Source organism: Anolis carolinensis, chromosome 1 (assembly GCF_035594765.1).
Source record: "Anolis carolinensis isolate JA03-04 chromosome 1, rAnoCar3.1.pri, whole genome shotgun sequence".
Lineage (NCBI taxonomy): Eukaryota > Metazoa > Chordata > Lepidosauria > Squamata > Dactyloidae > Anolis > Anolis carolinensis.
This window is the reverse complement of record NC_085841.1, coordinates 134,050,380-134,077,989: the sequence shown is the minus strand read 5'-3', so window position 1 is coordinate 134,077,989 and position 27,610 is coordinate 134,050,380. Positions and strand designations below refer to the sequence as shown.

General features: G+C 39.8%; 1 protein-coding gene across 6 annotated transcripts in view; it reads right to left on the bottom strand.

The window, feature by feature from the left end:
* Positions 1-27,364, bottom strand: part of fbxo25 (F-box protein 25) — a 50,856-nt gene extending 23,492 nt beyond the window's left edge. Inside the window, exons 1-6 of one of the 6 annotated variants that reach the window (XM_062982732.1) lie at positions 27,201-27,364; positions 17,117-17,259; positions 8,054-8,151; positions 7,038-7,087; positions 6,153-6,245; positions 2,170-2,263 (exon numbers count right to left, since the gene is read on the bottom strand). In XM_062982732.1, coding sequence (XP_062838802.1) covers positions 2,170-2,263; positions 6,153-6,245; positions 7,038-7,087; positions 8,054-8,151; positions 17,117-17,253 — 472 coding nt within the window. In that variant the 5' untranslated portion in view covers positions 17,254-17,259; positions 27,201-27,364. Of the gene's footprint in view, positions 1-2,169; positions 2,264-6,152; positions 6,246-7,037; positions 7,088-8,053; positions 8,152-17,116; positions 17,260-27,200 lie in introns of those variants that run through there. The other 5 variants (XM_062982734.1, XM_008118417.3, XM_008118425.3 and 2 more) reach the window with 5 other exon arrangements.
* Positions 27,365-27,610: the final 246 nt, after the last annotated feature.

Sequence of the window (27,610 nt, the reverse complement as noted above, 5' to 3'; positions counted from 1 at the left end):
GCTACCATCGAGAAGGCCCTCTCCCTCATCCCCACCAGCCGTGCCTGAGACGGTGGCAGAAGTGAGAGGAGGGCCTCTCCGGAGGATCTTAAGGCTCATGCCGGTTCATAGGGGGAGATGCGATCACGGAGAAAGGTTGGTCCTGAGCCATATAGAGCTTTATAGGCCATGACCTGCATCTTGAATTGGGACAGGCAGCTTATCGGCAACCAGTGGAGCTGTTTTAGCACCGGTGTAGTATGCTCCCTGTAATTAGCTCCAGTTAGGAGACTGGTTGCCAATCTCTGAACCAGCTGAAGTTCCCGGCCCATTTTCAAGGGCAGCCCCACATAGAGAACATTGCAGTAATCCAATCTGGATGTAACTAGAACGTGGACCACCGTGGCCAAGTCACAAAGACACTGTTGTCAGAGTATTGCCATGGAGACATTTTGAATTAGGCTTTCTCACAGCTGGAGAAATAAGAAAACAGGTGGGCAGCAGCCATTCCAACACTCAGACAATGCTGGGTATATACGATTATCTTCAGACTACATGTACAACTTATATGAAACATTAATGAATTTCATGTTTAGACTTGGGTCCCATCTCCAAAATAGATTATTATGGAAATACATGCCAACTCAAGTATTCTAAAATCAGAAATCCAAAACACTTCTCACCCCCCCCCCCCCCCGCCCCTTTACTTTCGAAGACTTTTTTGAGAGCGGTGCTCCATCATTATTTTTTTCATTCCACTATACAGCAACATGACCAACCATCTGTTTAATTTGTTTGGAAGATATTTTCATTGACATTTTGTCTGATACTGTCAAATTGAGCTTTGTACGGGGAACTTTAATAATATTATATGTTATTTGGACATATTTTCTTTGTATATAGACTATATCGTGTTTGTGTAGATACTTTACAAGTATTCTGGGATTTTGTATAGATATTTAGCCTGCACCAATTTTTTCGTTAAAGAAGTAATATCTGGAACCACATCTACCATACACAACTATGTAGAAGTTGATGGCAGGCTTCGGGGCTAAATTTATAGATTATGATATAATCCATGGATCAGTCAAGGGCCATTCTGCAGAGAGAAGAAAGTACCAACGCCACTGCTACACAGCCATTTTCCCGCTCAGGCTTTCAAACAAGCCAGAAGTGGTGCCAAGGCAGAGAGAGTAAGGAGGTTGTACTAGGACTGACTAAGCACTTACCTCTCACTACTCTGTTCAGAGATGAGAATAGTTCCTTTTTTATAACAGTTAAAATATTCAAAATACAGCTCTCACGATCCCATAGAATTCAGGTATGCTGGTTCAAATGATGTAAACCTACATTAATTCTACTGTATAGCGTAGATACACCCTGAGTGTGTCCAGGCAGCTCAGTGTAATTCAATTAAATTCAAGGCGGAGTGAACATCTGCATTTCTCTTAATCTGACAACAAGAATTTATAGCCTTTGCCAACAATTGCTTTGAGATGTCTACAATAAGAGAACATATATTGTGCTTCTAGAGTTTCTTGTTTTACCAGCTCCTACACAACATGACTGATGGCTACCTTGGCTTGGAGTTGAAACTCCAAAAGGATTTCTTCTATTTTTTTTCTTGCTTGCTTTCTAGTAAAAAGGCAAGGCAAGGCGTTATCTACATATTTATATTCCTGAAACACTTGATTACTCAGGTGAACAGCATACCAAGCACATGAAAGGTTAGACCTTCTCAGCCTAGTAAATAACTCCACAAGCGACTGGCTTGCTAGAGGCTGACAGAAGAGAGGCCACAAACTTCACCCTGCAGTCTTATGCTTGTCTGTGCTGAGCTGCAGAGGAAAAATGTTTGTGACTGTGTGTCACATCTGCTGCTAGTTTGCTCATTCACCATGGAGAATCCCTGATTGCTCACATCTTTAAAAATATTTTTATTCAGAATTATTTTAAACATTTAGCTAAAAATAAAGTCATTATAGGCAAAACATGGCTACTGGTATCCTTAGACCCTAAGAGCCAAGGAGGGAAGGGAAGGGATGGAAGGGAGGGGAAATAAATAAGGGAAAAGGGGATAGGAAAATACAAGAAGCTTTTCTGTGAGCAAAACCTAAACCAGTAAAACCCCTACCCCAAACTCCCATTACTTCCAAGCATTTAGTCAGATCAGGATAACTGTAGCCTTACCTTTTTGAACAATTTTGTCCAAGATATTGAAATAGTTCTTTTGAGCTGCACCACTCAATGACGTCAACTGAGATTTGGCTATTAACTGCAAAAGCTAAAAACATCAGCCTGTATTAGAAAACATAGAAGCCCAGACAGAGCATTTAGTTGTGTCATAAAGACAACAACAACATAAGACACAGAACCCCCAACTAGTATGGCAGTTTTCTAGGATCTGGTGGAAACAGCAGCACTGTTAGAATGGTGAACTCACTGTCATTTTGGAGCTCTACTAAATACCCAACCTTGCCCCTTGCCATTGTGATGCAATGTGCTATTTGCTGTCAAGCTGATTTTGGGTGAATCCACACTGTAGAATTAATACAGTTTGATATCACTTTTAAGTGCCATGACTTAATGCTATATAGAATTTAGTTACAAAACTGTAACTAACGGTACCAGCACTCTTTTGCACAGAAGGCTCAAGACCTTGTAAAATGACAGCTGATATGATTTCACAACATTGTGCTCATGACAGTTGAAGTGGTGTCAATTTATTTATTTATTTACTATACTTTAACCCTGATTTTCTCACCCCAGAGGGGACTCAGGGCAGCTTGACAATGTGGTAATAATTCAGTGCCTTTAAAAACAAATACAAAGGAAGTCATTAAAATACACATTAAAGTACAATTAAAACATAATTAAAACTATTAACACTTGCCTTGACAACAGAGTAAATCACGTGATCCAAGAGCAAGTCCGTGCCATTCCATTGGTCAATTCCATCTCTTTCATATCTATCACTGCACCAGATTACTTGCTGCATTAACTCTACAGTGCGGATAAACCTTTTGATTTTCAATAACTCTGTGAATGAAGCATCTCTAAAAACTCCCGTCATCAATTGCCTTACTCTGGTCTTGCAAACTCAGGACCTTGACTGAATTAATCCAGTATAGTGTTCCCCACTTTTCCTGCTATATCCCACTTTGCCAAGAATTACCATCCCCTCCCCCCCAGTCAGTCATTTAATCTCATGGTATTCTCAAAGAACCAATGCCTCAATTTAGACATCTTCTCTTCTAATGAGAGTTCAAGATTGATGTATTCTTGGAGCCTGCCATGTGTCTTTTTAACAGTGCAGAGAACTCTTCTCCAGGACTACATTTCACATCCAATATCCTAAAGGCATCAGACACCGTTTAATCTTGGAAGCTAAGCAAGCACAGCCTGGATGTGAGACTGCCAAATAATACCAGGTGTTATAGGGTATCTTTCAGAGGGGGGAATTGGCAAAATTGCCTGAATATTCCTTACCTAAAAAAAACTATAAAATTCATGGGGGTCACCATTTGTTAGAAGCAAACTGGGATACATATAGACATACTATGTTATTATTTAATTTTAAACTATTACTACTATCCTACTATTTTGGCAAAGACACTAAATGCAGCTAAAGAGCAATTCTAGAGAAGAAGATGGGCAAGTGAATGACGCTTCTGAAGTTGGCAAAGATTGAATTCTTAATAGAGATAGGCACAAACTATGTTCCAATCTCTGATATCTCACTAATCCATGTAAATTCCCCTTTTCAGTATCACAGCAGGAGTCCAAGTTACTTGTGTATCCATTGTCAGCACTTGCTGTTAACATCAAAAGCTCTCCTAGGAGATACACAGTGTTCCCTTTCAAACTGAATTCTGCTTCAAAACAAAATATACTTATATATTTTTAAAAGATTGGCACACAAAAGGAAGAAGCAATTGTTTCCTACTATTGCAAGACAGATTGGAAATTAAATCCTCCAGAAATATTCTCTCAAAAACATTTTAAAACTCTTTTCTACACTTTTACATCGCCCCCATGATGGAGATAAAATATTTCTTGTTCACCTGCCTACATTTTTGAGACACTTCAAACACAGATCAGCTTCAACGAAACACAGTCACATCCCACTTTTTTCAATGGAGCAGTTAGGGAACAATCAAGAATATGAAAGGAAAAGAGGAGAAATAGTGGGGGGAAATCACACTCAGCATATTTTTATTTGCATGTTTGAAATTTGGACAATTAAACTTCAAATACATTTCTTTGAATTGCTGTGCAATCCTACACGTTTAGTCAAAATGTTTTAAATGCAACTGAACAAGCCATACTGTGTTTAATGGAGCTTAGTTCCATTACAGAAAAGCTGTTTTAAAAATCTGAAGCATTGAGGCTGTATTCCTGTGGGGTGACCTGCAAAATGTCAAGAGAGCTAGTAACCCCTGCTTTGGTACCAACCCAAGCTCCAGTCTGAACTGAAACACCCGGGGGGGGGGGCATGTACACCGTAGAATTGAAGCAGGTTGACACCACTTTAACTGCCATGGCTCAGTCAAATGGAATCATAGGAAGATTTTTAGCCTTCTCTGCCAAAGTTTTGGTGTCTCACTAAATTACAAATCACGGTTTTCCACAGTATTGAGCCATGGCAGTTAAAAGGCTTTCAACTGCATTAATCCCATAGTGTAGACCAGCTGGGGTATCCAAAGAATCAAAACGTACGATTGGCATTTCTCCATCTTATTCCAAGGCCAATCTAAACTTGGGAGGTGCCCACAATATAAAGAATATTCCCAAAACTACTTGAGATGAAGAGAAAAAAACAGTACAAGATGATTGAATGACATCTGGGGAATAAGTTACAGTAGTATTTAGCTTAGAGAAGGAAGCTGGGAGTATGAAAAGTCTATGATATTTATGATAAGTTAATGAAACTAGGAATATGTGAATAACCATTCATACAATGTACATTTTGAAACCATAAGCAGACACTCCTCTCAAAATCAGTAGCATTGTATATACATCAGGCCTCCATTTTATCAATGACATTCTCAACTATCTTCTATATTTGACTGAGAATTGACCCCATTCCTAATTCTGATTTTTATGTGAATATGAATAAATGTCTGAAAAAAATCTGCATAGGATTATTTGAGGACTGTCTTCTGGCAGAAGGCTTGAATGCAAGAGTGACAAAACAGACATCCAAACACAATCAGCCCTTCACATTTGTAGGTTTAACATTTATGGATTTGTTTATTTGCAGATTTGATTAATATTTTCTCTCTAGAATCCCAAGTTGCTCCAGCACAACTCTGTGCTTAACTTATGGCAGACGTTGACCATAAAGCCGATCTGAAGGATCTAGAGATTCCTAGAAACGTATACAAATTTACATCTTTTGAATTCATGGTTTTACCACTTCCATGAGGGTCCTGCATCCCAACTCCTGCAAAAGACACATTGTATATTTTATATTTTAAGTAAAACAATGTGAACCATAATATAGAATTCTAACATGTCATCTGTTGTGTCATTTTTTAAAAAACATATATATCTTGTTTTACTCACTGGAGGAATTCAAACCAATTGACCAACCAGGAATTACTACATGATATAAGAGGACAAAAATTGCATTTCCTGTTCCTAGTAATATTAGGAAAGCACAGCAGTGAAACAGACCAATAACAGCTTCTAGGAACAGCAGTCAAAACTAGGGAAACTATGTACTTTTACCTTGATGCATATGTTATTATTATGTAAATAAGGGCTTCATTCTCCTATGGTGTTGAACTTTGATATTATTATAATACATGAGACAGCAGCACTAGAGGAAAAATTACAACATAGATGTTATCAGGCTCACAGAAAGCAGCTTCAAAAGAAGAACTTTGAATATTCATTGAACAGGCAAGAGGGGCATCTCATCTACTATGACAAGTGCCCTGCGAAAGTGAGAAGCCAACTCTCAGGTTACTGTTGGAGAAAGATTTCCTGACTGCTTAAGTTCTGTTACCATATAACTCTCCCTTCGTGTTTAATCTGACAAATGGAGGCAATTGCTTTCTCCCAGTCTCAGATAAGCTCTCCCCCGAAGGCCACCAGCATGCAATGAGCTGATGATTTTTTACAGTTCAGTGAAATTCAAACATGGAGTGAACACACAAATATCTTACTTTAACAACGTAATTGAATCTTCTGATGTCTTGAATTGCGCTTGAAAAATCTAAGCGATTAAAGGCTTCTCCCAAAGTGCAATAGCCGTGCCTCTGGAGGAGAAAAAGAGAAATGGATATTAGCAGTCCATTTAAAAAATAAAGCTTCTTGAAGGGATGCATACAAGAGCCTTAAGTGCCCTGCCCATACAACGGTCCACCTACAGCCTTCCCTGTGATATAGTCATTGAGCTACCTAGCTGTACCATAACCTTCAGAGATGAGAGAGAGACTATTAAAAGAAGACAAATGAAGCTGTACCCGAAAGCACAGAAACAGCCTTGGTTTTCTGTGCCTCTTCACTCAGCAATGGCCCATTCTCCCATATTTAGCAGCATGTCCTTGATCTACCTATATGCAGGAAGACATATATGCTGTGTTGCACTTCTGGATAAACAAATTGGAATACAGAGCGTATAAAAAAAGAAAAAAATCCCAGATGACTGACAGTTGATACTGAAGCCTTGAAATCTAAATTGTTCCCTCTTGTCCATATGAATGAAAGAATGGCAAAAAAATATCTCATTCTATTCCCACCCCTGAAGACTAGTTAGCCAGTCTCCCCTTGGGTAGAATGTATATTTAATTATTTTATTAATTAATTTATTAATCTTATAATAAAATAGATTGCTCTAGGCACAGTGAAATACATGTAACAAAATCCAATAAAAGCATCATGAAACTAATTCAGATAGCAGCTGAGTATAATCCAGTAAGGACACAAACATTAAAATCACCAACAGGTATTTGAATTAAAAACCACACCACAGGGAATCAGGTATTTAATTAAAGGTATTAATTAAATAGATGAGTACTACGCAATATGTTAGTTTGTGTTACACTTACTTCTTTAGTACTTTCTTTATGGACATATATCCATTTCTCCCCATAGAAATCTGAAAAATAAAACACAAAACTAATTCCAATGTTCTACTTTACAGTGATAACAGTTATAAGAGAGGATAACAAATATTTTGTTTGAAGAACTGGAATAAAGTAAATATTGTCTACAGGCAAGACTTCCACAGACTGAAACAGACTTTAATAATTCTGTCCAGCACTAGATGTCTGCAAGCAGAATCCTAAGTTAGAAGGGCTTGTCTTCTTCCCTTTATATCAACTTGAGTACATTATAAATCTGCTCCTATGGATTGTGAAGCTCCCTGTAGCCAGTTTTGGGATATTTTCCACACAGCTGGGTGGTTGGGGAGAGAGGCAGAGGTTATCTAATGCATATGTTGAACATAGGCTGACAGAGCCATAAAAACTTTTGCTTGCATAAAATGCTTAGGGTCTCACAAACCTACAGTCTACATAACCATAAACAAGTTATTTTATTGAAGTAAGCCATAGGTTTAAAAAAGACCCTCTGTATGGGTATGGTAAGAACCCATGCCTTAAATAAAAGCACATCATTTTCCTTCAGGTTTCCCCTTGTCAAATTTTGGGTAAAATACTGTATGACCTCCAGATCTTCAAGAAGGGTTCCTGCGGTTTCACTGTCTAACAAAATGCCATTTTCTAGGTCCTCCAACACAATGCTATGATTGACCAGAAATCCTTCATTTCAACAGGGTTTGCTATTTTCTGTGGTTTTGTGTATCCCGATGAAGCCTGGGAAGATATGTCCCGCAGATACGGGCATCATACTGTACATCCCTCTTTTCCCCTCTCTCTATTTATTGGTAATTAGATATATAATAGCAGAATCTCCACATATTTACACTTCTCATATATACGAAGTGTTATGTTTACATTATGTTTTTCCGTAGGTACTACTGAAGCACAAGTTTATATTTACATTGAATATTTATTTCTTTTCTTTCTAGAACTGAAAGTTAAAAATAAAAATTAAAGCTTACATTGAGATTTTGCATTATTTCTAAAATGATCCTTTTTCCTTTTCTTGCTTGCAAATTCACAGTCAGCATTATATATTTCTTCATCATTATCCAAGATGCTGGAAGAAGAACACACATACACATTTCAGCTAGTGAACTATTTCATAAAATGCATTTCATATACTATAGAAATCATTGAATACTGAAATCCTAAAGTAGCAAACAAGCATATTAAGGTCATCAACAAGTGTTAGTTATTTGCAGTTCTCAAGGAAAAAAAGCTTCCTTTCTCTGTCTGGAGGTTTTTAAACAGAGGCTAGATGGCCATCTTTTGGAAGTGCTTTGATTGTGTGTTCCTGCATGATAGTCCTTGGGCTCTCTTCCAACTCTATTACTTCATACAGTACAAGCTTTCATTCTTTGTGTGTAAACACAAGAGTTCACCTACACTTGTAACACCACAGGGTGAATCCAGCCATGTTGGCTTGAGTAGATCAGGTTGATCAAGCTGGAACAGAACTAGATGGGATAGAACATCTCCCAGAATGATCTTCCTAACTTGCCCCATTAGCTGTGGGGTTCCGAGAATGACCATTCCCCTAAATTAGATTTTCCAAGAGAAGAGCTGAAGCATGCCTAAATCAACCACGAAAAGCACTAGATCAAGGATGGACAAATGGCAGCCCATGAGCTGCATGTATCCTAAACAGCTCTAGTCCCCAGAGCCTCCTAGATGTTAAAACTTTTGTCCTCAAATGCCCTCCTGGGGCCATAGGAGCATTTCACCACATTCTTGCCACCCATTAGCTAAACTGGGATTATAAGAGGTCTTTTTTTGAACGAGAAGAAGTGACCTTGGTTCACATAAAATGTCCTAAGAATGTTAAAAGCATGGCAAAAATCACTACTGTACCTTTAGAGGCATTTTGATGTTGTACATTTTTAGTCTTTTCCAGTGAATATTATAGATTGTGGGATCCTCCAAGGTCCCATGGAGAGCTAATGTGGTCCAGCCTTCCACAATTGCCCACCATGTGCCACAGCATATGAACTGTATTACAGCTGACAGAGGTATATTTAAAAGTCAGAGAAAGCTAAATACCCAAAACTAAAAAATTATCACCCTGTTTTATTCCTTTCTTTATTGCTCCCATTGGCTGGTCTTCCATTAAGTTCACGTGAAGCCATAACAGGCATCATGATTTCTGGAGTGCTGCATCGGACTTCCAATTAAACACATACAAGACTACAACTGTCAATTTCCTTGAATACATTTCAAAACAAGTAGGCAACAAATGTGTACATACAAAATGTATCTTTAAAAGTGGTGCCACTAATGAAAGTACCGATACAATTCCATTTACTACTCACATATATGAAACAGATCATGCAGTGTGAACACTAAATGTTAAAATAATACATTATATATTCTGAAAATATCTAATATATTCTGAAAATATGAGCAGACTCGAGTCTCTCCAGGGAGATGGTGGCAGGATACAAATAAAGTGTATTTATTATTATTACCAATTTTAAGACTGATCAGATGGAAGGAATGCTTTTGTATTTAAAAATTACATTCATATCCCATCTTTCTGTTAGAAATGGTTCTGAAGGCAATTAAACAGCAAAATTCAAATAACATTTGTAACACAGTAAAAACATAAACAAGGAATAGAAAACACTGCTTTTAAAATTCCCACTCACTCCCAAACCTGTGTCTACTCTCTGCAATCTCCAAAAATAGATCTGGCTGGCAAAGATATACACCATTATTTATGGGCAAAGCAACTGAGTAGATAAATTGTAATTATGTTCAGTCTTTTTGGAATAAATATGGTCATCTGATAATACTGTGTACTAATTAATGGCTTGCTATAATATTTTATGACACTATTTCACTATTATTCCAGGCTGTTTAAGATCAGAGCCAAGAGCAGTTTGGTGTAAAAAATTAGCAAAGGGTTTTAAAAAAAAATTCCTCAGTCTAAACGTTTTGATTCACAAACACACACACAATATTTCAAGGAACAATAGTGATATAAAGACAAAGTAATCACCTTCCCAGAACTCTGATTAGCTAGGACGTTCTCCTTCACACAAAGCAGTTCACCTTAAACAGATGAGAATTGCTGAAGCTTTACAAACACAACATGTACAATAAAAGACAGTAAACATCTTCCCACCTTCATTCCCTGACAGGAAAATTGTATACAAGTGTTTTCTATGCTTGCCAGTGTTCACTTTTAATAAACAGCTGACTCTGTTAAATGAAAGTATTTATCACTGTCAACGTAGGTTTACAAAACATACACATGTAGCTTAGATGTTGTAAATTACTAAGATGAGAAAAAGGAAGAGCCAAAGAATGTCTGAGTATCCATATATTTAGGACTGAAACAGCACGTATTTAAAAAGATGGCACACCATCAGTTTAATGCTGGATTTCAAACAATTAATTACAGGAATTCGATGATACTGAAAGGCTTTCAAATTGTCAAAAATTCAAATGTAAAGGCAGCCTTGGTAGAGTGATGTGTGCTCTAGAAATCCAAACTTCAGCATCAAAACGAGATCCTTGAAATATCTATTTTATGGAGTCTCGTACAAGATATGACCTGCGTTTATGCAGGACTGAAGCAGGGATAGGAATGAGCGTGTGCACTCAGGATCTCTCCCCAAATATTTCCAATCAAAGGAGTTGCCACCCTCAACTGAACAGAATTACAGAGCATTTCACATTCAATACACAAAAGTCTCTGATACTGGTAGGTCTACGCCAATTATCAGCAGTGAGACTTACCCCTTTTTATTATAAACATCCAGGCCTGACAAGCAGAAAGCTGGATCTATCTGTAAGATCTTTTGTTCAGCACCTACAGCTGGGGATTTCTTAACTTGCACAAAACATGATAAGCTTTATTTCACATCACCTTTTATACACATAAATGAAAGTCTGGCAAATTTCCAATGAAAATAACAAATGTTAATAGACAGAAGGAATTGAAAGCTTGTATCTTGAGCATATTCTTAAATTATAGATTAACATCATGCTCGGCTTGGATAGAAGTATCATCTTCACTGAAGTCAAGACAGGTGCAACCAAAATAAGGGTCTCTCCACCCCAGGTAAAAGTTATCTACTAGTGTATATTCACCTACACTGCAAGAAAAAAATTGGACCTTCAGTGCCAATGATCTATCATTTTCTTTGCAACTAAAAAGCCATTATTTTACTACTCAGAGAAAAAGTACCTAATACTGCAGAGGCACAACTCTATGGAAGTTTTGTGAACTGAACAAATCAGCTCTGCTATGCCATCTATGTTTCCCTTTTTAAACCTATGAAACCTCTTGCAACACTGGATAGAAAATTGCCCAACAGAGTTGTCAGGCAGCTGTTTCTGGTTTAGGCAGCATTCCTCTCATTTGGGGAGGGCTGCCTTTTCAAAACAAAACTTAGCTGCACACATTTACTCAGAAATATACCCCATTATTTCAATGCATCTTATTCCAAGGTAATACAGGTTGGCAACATTCACCCCCACCCCTTCTAATCTTCTGATTGGTAGCATGTGGCAGCTCCCCTCTTCCCTCTAAACTAGTGGTCCCCATGCCCCACCTAAGCACCTCTAAGTCCTCACCCCCCTCCCCTCATGACATATAATTTTTAGTATTCAAAAGTGTGGAGGAAGCTTAAAAGGCCAATGACTTGGTCTAAACAAGTTAATGGAGGAGTTTGGAATGAAAGTGGTCTCTCCCCTTCTGAGATCATGTACTCTCTAGTTATCTATACTCTCGTCACTCCTTCTCTATTAGCGGATTTTCTCCCTCTCCATTGTTACTAGCTGACCGCCATGTACATTCTGATTTTAATTTCAAAAATATGTATGTCACAATATATATGTATATTACCATATATGAGGCCTCTAGAACTATAAGAAATGCAAAAAATCACTGTTAATAACTAATTCTCAAACTGCCAACCTTAAAAATCAATTTTCACTCCCTCCTGTGGGGTGTGTGCCCCATTTTGGGAACCAGGGCTCTAAATCCCAAGCAACAACAGTGAAGGTCTGCCCTCTCACAGGGAAGGGATTGCTAGGCAGGTTTGTCCTCACGCCATCATTGTTTCCCAGTTAATACAGTGCAACAGCCTGTATCTTTATAAGGCCTTTCTGGATATTATGCTAATGTTAATGGAGTTATGAAAGAAATGCATGATGTTATACAGACTACGTGACTCAAGCTGAATCATCTTTTACTAAATAAATGTTTTAAAAATGCAAATCAAGATAAGGAAAACTGACTGCATTCCATTAAAATATTTTCTTGATTTGCATTTTTAAATCATTTATTTTCTAAAAGATGTTTCAGCTTGGGTGTAGTCCAATTTATTCACAGTTTCAAGTGTTCACAAACATATTGAAACATATCCCCTATGCATATACAGGCCATACTATACTAGTTTTGCTTCTTTTACATACCATGCCTGAGGTCTGCTATCTGTGACTCCTTTAAAACAACCCCTCCATTTTAATGCCCAGAATGTTATTGTTATAATGCCTCCCTTCAGTGATGTCTATTCAGTAATTCTGTCTTGCTTTTCTGCAATGCTGCTTGGGAACAGCAAGAATGACTGATGCCACAAGTCCCGTCCCTCCACTTTACCAATATTTTCAATGCACACACAACAAAATTCCACCAGTTTATGTGGTCCTTGTTTATTGTTGTTTTTACAGATAATGTGTATTCATAGCTCAAGAAGTATAAAATGACCTCCCAGGGGGGTTATTTTAATTGCTAATAAGGTGACTATTACAGGAAAGGAAGGCTGCCAAACTTTTTCCCTTGGGCAAAAGTCACTCTCGCTTAAGCAAGTTGCAATATTGAGAGGTTACTATAAACTAAAGTGTACACTTCATGGGAACAGCAGGGTGTTTTTAAAACTTTGAAAGACTGCATAAAATAATAAACATAGTAAAAATAGCTATTTGAGAAATGTACTATTTACTATGCAATTAAGTCATTGATTAGAATGGGGAAAATCTTAGTATCTTCCCTGCACATAAACAAGCCATCCAAAATCTTTATAGTCACTGTTGTGACACTAGCTTCTAATTCAAGTGTGCATTTAAGCACCAGAATTTACACAGGAAGAGAATTTACAAAAAAACGTGGTCTTTTCTAGACTACTCTTACCCACATTGTCCTGCAATTGTCTTCAATATTTCTTTGGACTATCAGAGGACTCCCTAAGGTTGCCCTCCAAATATTTTGGGCGATAGCTCCCTGCATTATTGATAATTACTTATGGGACTGATGGGAGCTGAAGACCAAAACACTTGAAAGACACTAGGTTTGGGAAGGCTAAGATAGGATATTTTGGGATCAATCAGGGTCAAAAATATGTGGCTTTCTCATTGATTTAGGTCATAAATTCCATCAGACTCAGCCTGGTCAATGCAGAGAGTTTATGAAAGTGGTAGCACATGAATGTCTGAAGGACCATAAGTTTTTCAGCAATTTGCTAGATCAAGCAAGCATTCCAGTCTGCTTTCATTTGAAAAGACAGCAGTGGTAGCTATCTTAAAATCATTCTGCAGATAGGTATTAAGATTGTTAGGCAAAACACAATTAACCAAAAAATACAGTACTCTCTCCCAGAGTGGCCACACATCAATGATATGAGAGGCACAATAAATTAAATGTCATGCTTATAGCTTCACCGTAAAGATAAGTGCAAGACAAAAATTGTACAGCTTTTACAACCAAGGGTGTTTTTTTTTTGTTAAGGGTGGCAAAGTCTGTAGACTGGCAAAACCCACTCTACTTTTGCCATGATGATTCTACATATTGCAAATGCAGGAGGTGGGAAACGACCCATATCCAGGCTGAAATGTATTAATTCCAGCTTCAGCTTTTGGCAGAAACAGTCAGCTGGCATTCTGATTTCTTCTGCTGGAAAGAACCTAGCCCCTTGTAAGATAACTGCCAAATCTCTTGTTAGACTCTCCTGGGATTATTCCTGAAAAGATGTAATGCTCTCTTTGGATAAGAAGTGAAAAAGTCACACACAAGATGTGAACAAGTCACACATAGCACTTTCACTCTTACTAAGCATAACAGGAAGCCTCCAATTCAGAGCTTTCCAAATGGCGTGTTGGGACACACCAGTGTGTCACCTGTAGTCCCTAAGTGTGTCAAAACCTCCAGAGAAGAAGACACCACTGGAAGAGACCCCAAGGGGCATCTAGTCCAACTCCCTTCAGCCAGGCAGGAAGACACAGTCAAAGCCCTTCTGACAGATGGCTATCCAACCTCCATTTCAAAGCCTCCAGAGAAGTTTAATCAATACAGATGTAGAATGCTGGTGCTGTTCAAGTGTAGGTGCAGCTAGAACATTTACAGTTTGTTTATTGACTTGCAGTAATGACCACGAAAATTGACTAGTTTCTAATTAAGGAAAGAAAAAATTGTTGGCAGTGATGTTTGTGATGAACCCCATGGAACAGCTATAGAGGAAACGACACAAGAATCACTTGGAAAAAATTCCGAAACTCATTTAAACAGTAAAGATTATATGAATACAAATGTTATTTATATTGCATTAAACTCTTCTAAGGGGTTGGTTTAACCCCTGACTTGTTAGTAAAACTGAATTGCTGTGTTGCAAAAGGATGCCTGTCTACAAAGCATGTCAGCAACTCGAAAAGTTTGGAAAGCTCTGCTTTAAGTTATCCTATTCTCACATTTTGTCTCAACATGTAAATTTTGGTTACACGTTTTGGAAGAAGCCAGGATATAAAACTAGTTTTGAAGGTGGTTTAACAGTCTGACTTGTTCTCAAGCTGGTAACAAGTTAATTCAGAAAATGAGAAACAATGGTTAGACATTTCCGATATGTTCCTGCTCATACAACAAAGGGGTTGCTTAAACAGACAACAGATATATTAAAATCATGCACACTGAACCTTAGACTAAGCTTAGTTGCACATGAATAAATCTAATCTATCTTGCCCATGCACTGCAAATAATCTAGGGCAGCGAAGCAACCTTCAATAAAGAAACAATATCACTTCTATAAAATTGATTCCAACAAGCAGTAATTACAGCTCATTTTCTGTCACTTTGGATGTAGAATATAATTAAACAAGAGGCAACATGGATGAACAGCTCATGATTAGAATTACCATTGTTACTGCCACTAGAAAGGTCGGTAGCTGTGAACTTTTGGAATATATATGAAATGTTCACTTAGAATTATGGAAGCTACAGAGTATAAAAGTAGTTCTGTTCCAAAATTGGGAATATTGGTAGAGCTCACCAAGAGTCATTTCGTTGTTCAACACTGACATGTACTTTGGCTATAGCATAAACTTCACTGTTGGTAAATAATACAGCTGATGGTACACAGCAAAGCAGCATTCCAACCACTTTGCTGATGGAGCCCAGCATCCTCTTACAGCCAGTGGCACAAGCAGGCCCAAAAACTAATTCTGCCCAGATTATCTGTAGCCAACATTATCTACAGCCAAAACATTCCTCATTGCTAAATATTTGGGACACAACGGTTGGGGCAAATGAACTCCGAAGGGTTATATAATGGTGGAGCAAACCAAGAAAAATTAAATGCAGAAGCATGTCTTATCTCCCCCTTCATAGCTATGAGACCTTTACAGGCAGGTTAATAATACAGGAAAGTTCACAAATACTAATACAAAATTATCGGCAAGGTCAGTCCTACAAATGGACTCTTTCTTGACACGTTCTTTACATCTGTTAACATGCTACTAATATAGACTTCAAAGCCCATCTGCTTGGAAGCAGAGGCCCGATTCACTATAAAAACCTTCCCAAGATAAAAAATGTTCATGGTTTTCTTTTCTTCTTCCATGTAAATGTCTACTGGTATGTAAGAGTCTCCCATTTTTCCACAACCCCTTTTTCTGAGAACCTACTCTTCTACCAGTTTTGAATTGTACTCAGAACGTGGATACTGTATGCATGATCCATTTTGTGCTTTTATAAAATGAAACTGAATGAAAATTTTACCAATTTAATACACAACCATGTTAAAATAAAACCAAATGAAAATGTGACGTAGGGTTCTGCATTTCACCGATTTCCAGTTTGACAATGCTCTATCCCCTAATGTGTCAAACGAACAAAGAATGCTCATATTTTAAACATTTTTTTTGGGGGGGTGCTCTGAATGTTAAAGCGTTGTTATGACTTTTGTGAAGTTCACATACTGAGTCTCGTAAAGCTAGCAATTTCAAGCTTTTTGCAGCAATAACCTCATTTTAGTGATATGGGTCTAATGGCCCATCTCACACTCAAAACAGCCAGAGTCCCCATGGCAACCCTGTATCAGTTAATTAGGTGGTTATATTATTGCTGAATACCATGGTAATCCAAAATAGCTTTCATCTACTATGATGTTAGACAAAACTGATTTCACGTCTCAACACCTGCACCATCACACATTAATACTTTATTTCCACTGCCGAAACACAAGGCATTTTTCAACACTTACAGCACTGTAAGTGTAATCCTAACAATTCAAGGAGGTAAACATTTAGTAAATGCTTTAAAGTAGCAAGGCATGAAGCAATAGGGTAAAGTCTGAAAATGTTTAACTCCAGGAGAGTTATCTTGCCCACAGTCCTAAATTCACACATCAACAGGCTTCTTCAAAAGATCTTGCACCTATATTGAATTTCGAAGTTCAATAATGTATTTAAATTGATATGTCTAGTCTTCTCTTAATCCCAACCATCCGACAATCAGACCAGGCAGCGCCTGTATATGGTTTTATTATTGCTGCTTTGCTTTGTAACAAATGTTTTGTTTTGGCCCTAATGGCTACTTATCTAAAAGCAATTTTAATGCTGGCAACCAATCATCACATGAATACAAAATATGGTTCCAGTCACAATTGAGGCCACCAGGTAGATAGTTTCTTGGTTGTTCTAATATATAAACTACAGCAGATAAACATAAATAAAATTAGAGAAATGCATTATTACTCAGCTTCCAAAAAAAAAACCCACCCATTTTTTGCTAACTTAAAAACACTTACACAGCATGACTGATGTCATTAAGGCGATTATTCTCCTCTTCGAGTTCTGAGCTGGATGGCTCACATCGCTTCCAACCATCTTCTGTCTTAATCCACCTCCACCCTGGAGACCGCCAGTCCTGGCCCAAAAAAGGCATTGTTTCCTTAAGGCAAGAAATAGTCATTGCAGTTTTATCAATTTTAACATTGTGGCAGTATAATAATCTTTAGCATCTATCAACCCAAAAAAGCTTGTTGGAAGGAAGACTAAGATAAGACATGGTCACAAAGATAATAACTATTCAGTGGCTACTGAGTAACTGAATCTTCAATTACAAGGTATCAGACACAGTGAAGAAAATCAAAGCATGCCTTCAGCATTTTATACTATAGCTTATCTCTCCAGTACTGGGTCTATAGTACAGCACTGTGCACACTTCAAAATAATTTAATCCAGATTAATGTGTCTCTAACATCACTCATAAATATGTTGACTATATTTAATAAGGAGCAAAACAGAAAAGTATTCTAACTTTTCAAAGCTTGCTTAGAGGAGATTGATGAGTTATGAGTTTGACCTATCATAGAATCATAGAGTTGGAAGAGACCCCACGAGCTATCCAGTCCAACCCCCTGCAAGGAGGAAAATCTCATTCAAAGCACCCCTGACAGATGGCCACCCAGCCTCTGCTTAAAAGCCACCACAGTCCGGGGCAGAGAGTTCCACTGCCGAACAGCTCTCACAGTGAGGAAGTTCTTCCTAATGTTCCTAATATCTATCAGAAGGATGTGAGGGAAAACCCCTTTGCACTATTGTCCCCTAGGAGAGTAGTTCTCAATCTTTGATCTTCTAGATGTTTGGGACATCTAGAGATGTCCTCACTACTGTCCATGTCCTCTGGGGCTTCTGGAAGCATAAAATATTTGGAAGACCAAATGTTAAAGACTGGTGCTCTAGTTTGTGGTACTTGATGGCATGCTATTGCTGATACTGAACGTTATCTTCCCTACCATCACTTTGAATGTCATCTAAATTGGTGACCAACATATCTTGCGTGCACCAATCACACAGTTTAACTATAGGCTATGTGAAGAAATACTTCAGTTGTTTAATCTTGAACTTCCTACTGCTCAACATCACTCAACCACTGCATTTGGATTTTTGATCTGGTCTGAAAGTTACAGACACAATACTCTATTTGCACACATTTATCAAAAGCTTTTGTAGCCTAAGTCTACTTCCCCAGATGATCTCACTCAATGCCACCTTGAGCTCCTGGGAGGAAAGGACAGATATACGACAGGTAATAAATACATGTAGACTACAAAAGCTTATGCTACCAACTTTGTTTTGTCAGTCCCTAAGGTACAACAAGATCCCTTTGCATACTAATAGTATAGACTAGCATGGTGATGACTTTGAATTCTAAACTTACCTAGAATTATTTTTACACACACAGCCCATACAAACTGAGCCCCTAATGCTGCAACTGTAGTTGTGCCCCTCACTTCTAAATATGTATCCATATAGACTGTTTTCTTCATCATACCAAAAAGAAAAATACATTTATTGCTGTCACTGTTAACTAATAACTGTAATCTTACCAACTTCAGGATGATTATCCAAAGCAAGAAGAGAATGGAAGAAAGGCATGAAATCTACTTTTAATCTACAATATGTCTGATTATTGTATTGTAAAAAATATTTTTTGTTTGCCCTCTCTAGAAATCTATAACCTGGTTCATCTCCTCTCACTCACCTTTAAGGAAGGGTGGTCAGTAGTAGCTACAAGTTTGCAATTAGCTTTTATATACCTCTTCTTTAAACGAACTCTGTTTGTTCGGGCAGATATTTGTTTTATCACCTAGTTATGTAAATAATATACATGCCCTTTCATCTAAGGAAATCAAGGTGGCATAATATGAGATCAATGCTCTAGCACAAGGATTATCACCATATATGGCATTTAACACAAAGGTAAGATTATTTTAATTCACAGCACATTAGCTTACTCTGTCATGAAAGTGAAACAAAGAATATCACCAGCCTAAAGTCAACAACTTGTATATAGTGCCTGAGTAGGAATTTGAACCCAGGTTGCCATAGTCCAATGTTACAACTTCAAAGCATGTAGCAGCATCACCATATATGGCATTTGGCAAGGAAGTAAATATACTTAGGATAAAGCTCATCAGTTTAAGGAGCACTGAACTTTACAAATATATATAGTAAGCATAAACAAGACACAAGGAGCTTACAATCTAATATATCAATGAGTAAAACACAATAAACGGAACTGGCTGTATATTCTACATTTACAATGCCTCATCCACACAACAGAGAACCCTCATTTGTTGTGGATAGAGCAGTGGTTCTCAAGCTGTGGGTTCCCAGGTACTCTGGCCTACAACTCCCAGAAATCCCAGCCAGTTTACCAGCTGTTAAGATTTCTGGGAGTTGAAGGTCAAAACATCTGGGGACCCACAGGTTGAGAACCACTGGGCTAGGGGCACAAGACCCGTGTGAAAGTGAAAAGCTGCAAATAAAGAAAGTGATTTTTTTTTTTTTTACCCAAACACTGCACTAGGAAATAGGTCTTCCAACATGACTCTTTGGTCGACTTCCACGGAAAGCTGACTACAGAATTGCATCAGAAGAACTAAAGATTCTCAGGTCTCTTCTACACTGCCATATAAAATCTAGATCATCTGCTCTGAACTGGATTATACGGCAGTGCAGACTCATATAAACCAGTTAAAAGCAGATAATCTGGATTATATGCTTTGATAATCTGGATTATATGGCAGTATAGAAGTGGTCTCGGACAGATGTTCCCTCTCAAAACTCTTCAGTGCTTCCCAAATGTTGGTCCTCCAGCTGTTTTAGACATCATCTCACATAATCCATAGCCAGCTTGGCCACCAGTCAGGAATTCTGGGTACTGAAGTCCAAAAGACAAAAGGTTGGGCAACACTGCTTCAGATCCTCCAGCATGACTAAAGGAAGCTGGCATTAGAGTTACACTGGAAAACTCAGAGAAAACATTTTTCATCAAATCTACTAAAGTCAAACGGCAAATGCAGAGGGACGACACTACTTTTAACTTCATTTTGAAGACCCTTCAAATGGTCACTAGAGGACTGACATTTTTTCAAATTTCTTCAAGCCTTATCCGAGCTTGTTGTTTCATTTGACAGAGGCATATTTTTAATGTTGATAAAATGTTTGGTGAAATATGTTCAAATGTTTTTCTTTTCTTTTTTTGTGCTTTAGGAAATTATTCCTATTCTTTCAGTGTTAATTCTGCCTCTGATACCAAAGTTTCTGGTCAAGTAGTAATGTGGAGAGATCTCTCTACTTGATTTACTGAGGACCCTTCCACACAGCCCTATATTCCAGAATAAAAAGGCAGAAAATCCCACAATATCTGCTTTGAACTGGGTTATCTCAGTCCACACTCAGTTAATGTGGGATTTTCTGCCTTGATATTCTGGAATATAGGGCTGTGTGGAAGGACCCCCTGTATCCACGAGTCCTGCATCCATGGATTCTAACATCTGTGGCTTGAAAATATTTTTTTAAAACAAAATCCAAAAAGGAAACCTTGGTTTTGCTGTTTATAGGGACACTATTTTACGATCCCACTGCATATAATGGGACTTGAGCATCTGTGAAGTTTGGTATCTACAGTGATACTGGGAACAAATCTCAGCAAAAAAGTCCTTCTATATACCCAAACACTGACCATTTCCACTCTAAACTATTTCACAAACTGGTTTCAAGAACTAACTAGTTCAATAGGAAACTTCACAAACTATGTTTAAAGCCCCTTTCTGAAAACTCAAAGGTAGACAACCCTCAGGCATGGAAGGAGGTCACCCATAGAAGGAGACGCAGGACCAGGCAGCCTCCGCAGAACTCCTCTGCTCAGCTGCATTTACACAACAGATTTGAAATTCTTACATCATTAACATACAATCAGGAAACACATCTTGTGGAGGACCACAGTTTCTTAGATACCACTCAGTGGACCACCCTGGATCAATGCGCAGGGGATAGCCCTGACGGGGACAGTGCATCACCACAGTCACACTTATGTAATCATGCAAATGCTCCATCCCCAATCGTAGACCAGGAACAACAGGAACATCCTTGGGAGAGTAATGGGCTCTCGGATGTATCTCAATGGATTGTCATTGATGAATGCACTGGGGATGTTGAGGAGGAGGACAACACTTTACACCTACATGATTCACTTCAACAGGAACACTCTTCAGGGGACATACACACTGTCTTGCACAAAAGGGACCCTGTCAATCCTCAAAGGAAACAGGTCTTGGTAGTAGGTGACTCCCTCCTTAGAGGAACGGAAGCCATCATTTCCAGACCGGATGGGATGGCTCGAGAAACATGCTGCCTCCCGGGGGCTAAAATACACCATATCACTCAGAGGCTCAGCAGGCTCCTAAAGCCCCATCACCCTCCCCACCTTATGTTGATTCATGTAGGTACCAATGATACCGCTAGGCATACTTTTCAAAAGATCACAAATGATTTTCGAGCTCTGGGAACAAAGCTAAAACTGTATAATGTACATGTGATCTTTTCATCCCTCCTCCCCGTTGTAGGACACGGCTCTACAAGGGCCGGAAAAATAGTACAGGTCAATAACTGGCTCAGAAAATGGTGTCAAGAGGAGCATTTTGGCTTCCTTGACCATGGTCTACTCTTCCAAGAGGATGGACTACTGGCAAGCGATGGGGTGCATCTCACACAAGTAGGAAAACATCTTTTTGCACACAGACTCACAAACCTCATCAGGCGCACTTTAAACTAGATCCACTGGGGGAGGGGAACAACAGCCTGGCGAACACTATATTACCCATGACCACAGGGAACCGCCGAAAGGCTAAACGGAGGGCTGCACAAACACAGCAAGGACCAAGTACAGAGAGCACAATAATCCCAAATAAACAGTTCGAGGGGAGGTCACAGGGGCTTACATGTCTTTACACTAATGCTCAGAGCATGGGAAATAAGCAAGACGAACTCCAACTCCTAGCACAGCACCACACATACGATGTCATAGGCATCACTGAAACCTGGTGGGATGACTCCCATCACTGGAATTTAACCATTGAGGGCTATAACCTCTTTCACATAAATAGAACAAAGGGGAGAGGAGGGGGAGTAGCTTTATATGTCAAAAACAGTTACGTTGCAGAAGAAATGCAAGACTGTAATCCGGGAAACCAGCTTGAAAGCATCTGGATAAGAATCAAGGGAACCAGGACTCAAAAAGATCTTGTCGTGGGTGTCTACTACAGACCTCCGAGTCAGGATGAAGGACTTGATGAAGCCTTCTGTCAACAGCTGACCAAACAGGCACAAAGAAGAGATATAGTAGTCATGGGCGATTTCAATTATCCCGATATCTGCTGGAAAACAAACTCAGCCAAGAGTACAAAGTCCAACAAATTCCTCACTTGCCTTGCAGATAATTTTATGGTCCAGAAGGTAGAAGAGGCAACAAGGGGATCCGCAACTCTTGATCTAATCTTAACAAATGTGGAAGACCTGATCAATACAGTTGAAGTGGTTGGATCCTTAGGGGCAAGTGACCATGTGCTCCTGCAGTTTGCAATACAAAGGAATGCTGAAACTAAGACAAGTCAAACACGCATTCTGGACTTTAAGAGAGCTGACTTCCAAAAAATGAAGGAATTACTGAGCGGCATTCCATGGACGCCGATATTAAAAAACAAGGGAGTTAAGGATGGATGGGAGTTTTTCAAAAGTGAAATACTCAAGGGGCAAATGCAAACAGTGCCAACAAAGAAGAAAAATAAGACAAGTGCAAAGAAGCCAGAATGGATGTCCAAAGAACTTCTAACTGAGCTAAAGCTCAAAAGTGACATGCACAAGAAGTGGAAAAGGGGAGAAATCACCAAAGAAGAATTCAAACGTATAGCCAACACCTGTAGGGAAAAGGTTCGCAAGGCTAAAGCACAAAATGAGCTCAGGCTTGCCAGGGACATAAAAAACAACAAAAAAGGCTTTTTTGCTTACGTTGGTAGAAAAAGGAAGAAAAAGGAGGCGATAGGGCCATTGCAAGGAGAAGATGGGGTGATGGCGACAGGGGACAGGGAAAAGGCAGAACTACTTAATGCCTTCTTTGCCTCGGTCTTCTCACAAAAAGAAAGCCATCTTCAACCTCAGCAACATGGAATGGACGAAGGATTGGGGGAAATCCAACCCCAAATAGCGAAACAAGTTGTCCAGGAACACCTGGCCACTCTAAACGAATTCAAGTCCCCAGGGCCAGATCAGCTACATCCAAGAGTACTGAAGGAACTAGCGGAAGTTATTTCAGAACCACTGGCAATTATCTTCGAGAGTTCTTGGAGAACGGGAGAAGTCCCAGCAGATTGGAGGAGGGCGAATGTGGTCCCTATCTTCAAGAAGGGAAAAAAGAACGACCCAAACAATTACCGTCCGGTCAGCCTCACATTAATACCAGGCAAAATTCTGGAAAAGATCATTAAGGAAGTGGTCTGCGAACACTTAGAAACAAATGCGGTCATTGCTAATAGTCAACACGGATTTACCAAAAACAAGTCAAGCCAGACTAATCTGATCTCTTTTTTCGATAGAGTTACGAGTTGGGTCGATACAGGGAATGCTGTGGATGTAGCGTACCTGGATTTCAGTAAGGCCTTCGACAAAGTCCCCCACGACCTTCTGGCAAACAAACTAGTAAAATGTGGGCTAGACAAAACTACGGTTAGGTGGATCTGTAATTGGCTAAGCGAACGAACCCAAAGGGTGCTCACAAATGCGTCGTCTTCATCATGGAAAGAAGTGACAAGTGGAGTGCCGCAGGGCTCCGTCCTGGGCCCGGTTCTGTTCAACATCTTTATTAACGACTTAGATGAAGGGTTAGAAGGCACGATCATCAAGTTTGCAGACGACACAAAACTGGGAGGGATAGCTAACACTCCAGAAGACAGAAGCAGAATTCAAAATGATCTTGACAGACTAGAGAGATGGGCCAAAACTAACAAAATGAAGTTCAACAGGGACAAATGCAAGATACTTCACTTCGGCAGAAAAAATGGAAATCAAAGATACAGAATGGGGGACGCCTGGCTTGACAGCAGTGTGTGCGAAAAAGACCTTGGAGTCCTTGTGGACAACAAGTTAAACATGAGCCAACAATGTGATGCGGCTGCTAAAAAAGCCAATGGGATTCTGGCCTGCATCAATAGGGGAATAGCATCTAGATCCAGGGAAGTTATGCTCCCCCTCTATTCTGCCTTGGTCAGACCACACCTGGAATACTGTGTCCAATTTTGGGCACCACAGTTGAAGGGAGATGTTGACAAGCTGGAAAGCGTCCAGAGGAGGGCGACTAAAATGATTAAGGGTCTGGAGAACAAGCCCTATGAGGAGCGGCTTAAAGAGCTGGGCATGTTTAGCCTGCAGAAGAGAAGGCTGAGAGGAGACATGATAGCCATGTACAAATACGTGAAGGGAAGTCATAGGGAGGAGGGAGCAAGCTTGCTTTCTGCTGCCCTGCAGACTAGGACACGGAACAATGGCTTCAAACTACAGGAAAGGAGATTCCACCTGAACATCAGGAAGAACTTCCTCACTGTGAGAGCTGTTCGACAGTGGAACTCTCTCCCCGGGGCCGTGGTGGAGGCTCCTTCTTTGGAGGCTTTTAAGCAGAGGCTGGATGGCCATCTGTCGGGGGTGCTTTGAATGCGATTTCCTGCTTCTTAGCAGGGGGTTGGACTGGATGGCCCATGTGGTGTCTTCCAACTCTACTATTCTATGATTCTATGAAAAAGAAGAACAGTGAAATGGCTGAATATGGGTGCAAAGTGAAAGGGAGAAATACTGGGTGAGTAGCCCTTATCCAAAATCCTTGGGACCAGAAGTGTTCCATATTTTGGAATACCTGCATGTACATAATGAAATATCTTGGAGACGGGGCCCAAGACTAAATGGGAAATTTATTTACATTTTAAATACACATAGCCTGGAGGTCATTTTTCATACACAACTAATGTATATAACATATATATCTGGTGTTGCCAGGGTTTCAAAGTGACTGCTGCTCCCTGCTTTCATTCCTTCTTTCTCCCTTTTCGCATCGTTCCCCCTTTCCCTTCTCTTCACTTCTTCGTTTTTCTTTCTTCCTCCCTTCTCCTTTGCCTTCTCTTTCTTTCTTTCCCTTCCATTGTCTCTGTGGCAACATGGCTCTCTTTGTGGCTCTTTCCTCCCTCCTCCCTCCCCCTCAGATAGGCTACCTTTCTTTCCCAGTGACATCAGAGGGCTATTTTGTATGGCATCAGCCAATCTTTCGCCAAGCAACAGCCAATACAGTGGTCCCTTCCACATAGCTGAATAAAATCCCGCATTTTCTCCTTTGAACTGGAATATATGGCAGTGTGGACTCAGATAACTCAGTTCAAAGCAGATATTGTCGGATTTTCTGCCTTGATATTCTGCATTATATGGCTGTGAGGAGGACCAGTGACATCACAAAGGTCCACTGGATTATTTCATCGCAATAACCTTTGTGGTACAGGCAGACAGGCTTACTTTTACTTTTATACATATAGACTTGTGTATACAACCAAAGTTGGCCAGGTGTCTCTGAGACGGCTCTCCATCTGCTTTCTCCCTTCTCCAGCTATGGTAAGGCCTACCTCGCAATGTCTCAATGGCAACCTCATGCCAACGGTGGGCAGGCTCCCTTTGTGGCCCTTTCTTTCTGTCCTTTGGTTCCTTCCTAGATCTTCTCTTCTCTCTCTCTGTCATCCTTGCTTTTCCTCATGCAACTTACCAGTGACATCACAGAGGATTACCAACAGTAAAATCCTTCCCCTAGCAGTGACATCACAGGAGTCACTTCACCAAGCAATAACCTTTTGCTGTTTTTTAATCATGTCAGAAGCAACTTGAGAACATACTGCAAGTCACTTCAGGTGTGACAGAATTGACCATCTACACACATATTTTAATTTATATAGATAGATATTCTAAATAATCCTATGCATGAAAAAAGTTTGTGTATATTAAACCATCCAAAAGAAAAGGTGTCCTTACCTCAGCCACCCACATGGATGATTCTGGAGTCTTTCAGGCCCCTTCTACACTGCCATATAATCCAGATTATCAAAGTAGGTAATCCAAATTATATGAGTCTGCACAGTCATATAATCCAGTTCAAAGCAGATAATCTGGATTTTATATGATCAGATTTGAGGATAAGGAAGGCTCAACCTACATTCAGAATAAAAAGAAGGGTGAAAAGGAATTTTGCTGAATATTATATTTTCTCATTGCTCCAGAGGACTGGGGGCCCAAATCTTTTGCACAGCCTTGGAAGCCATTCCTATTGAATTAAGGACATGCATCCAAGTAGACTAGCACAAGACTGGCCTATTATTTTTTTAATGTGGCAAAAAGAAAGGCCTTTGACCACTATGAGGCATCAGAAAGGGGCTTCTTCAGGTGGGCTGTTGTCAGTTCAATGAAGAGGAAGTTCTCAAGCATCTACATTGTGGGATTAATGCAGTTTGACCCCACTTGAACTGCCAAAGCTCAATGCTATGGAATCATGGGACCTTCAGTTTGCTGAGGCTGGATCGACACTGTCATACAATAATCCAGAGTATCTGTTTTGAACTGGCTTATGTGAGTCTACATTGCAATATAATCCAGATTATCTGATTTGAACTGGATTATGTGAGTCTACACTGACATATAATCCAGATTATCTGCTTTGAACTGGATTATGTGAGTCTACACTGCCATATAATCCAGATTATCTGCTTTGAACTGGATTATATGAGTCTACACTGCCACATAATCCAGTTTAAAGCAGATGATCTGGATTTGATATGGCAGTGTAGATCCAGCCTGAGGCACAAATAACCCACTGCAGAGAAGGCGAAAGACCTTGCAATACTGCACTTCCCAGGTGCCCCTAACATTGAGCCACGGCAGTTCAAGTGGTCTTAAACTGCATTGATTCCACAGTGTAGATGCACCCACCTGGAAGGAGGTGGGAGTTACTGTGTTCCCCCTTACCGTAAATAATGGAGAGAAGCCAGCCCAAGCCAGGCACGGGTCTTACTCCTTCCTCGCTCCCGAAGACCCCCAACCAAAGCGAGAGCTTTGTTATTGACGGAAGCAGCAAGGCACTTCCATCAGTCCCCGCCCCGCTTTGCATTTCTCCCATTGGTTAAAGCGCAGCCTCGCTTGTTGCCACCCTGAACCCGGCCCGGCCATTGGCTGCTGCGGGCATTGTGACGCTCCCGCCTCACGTGACCAGAAGGAACCTGAGCACGTGTCAATGTTTTGGTGAGGAGGGGGTTGAGAGAGAGAGAGAGAGAGAGACACACACACACACACACACAGAGGGTCGGACGAGGGGCGTGGCCTAGCCTATGGTGGGCGGAGCTTCGCTGGGAAGCATGAGTTAGAGTGGCAAACGCACT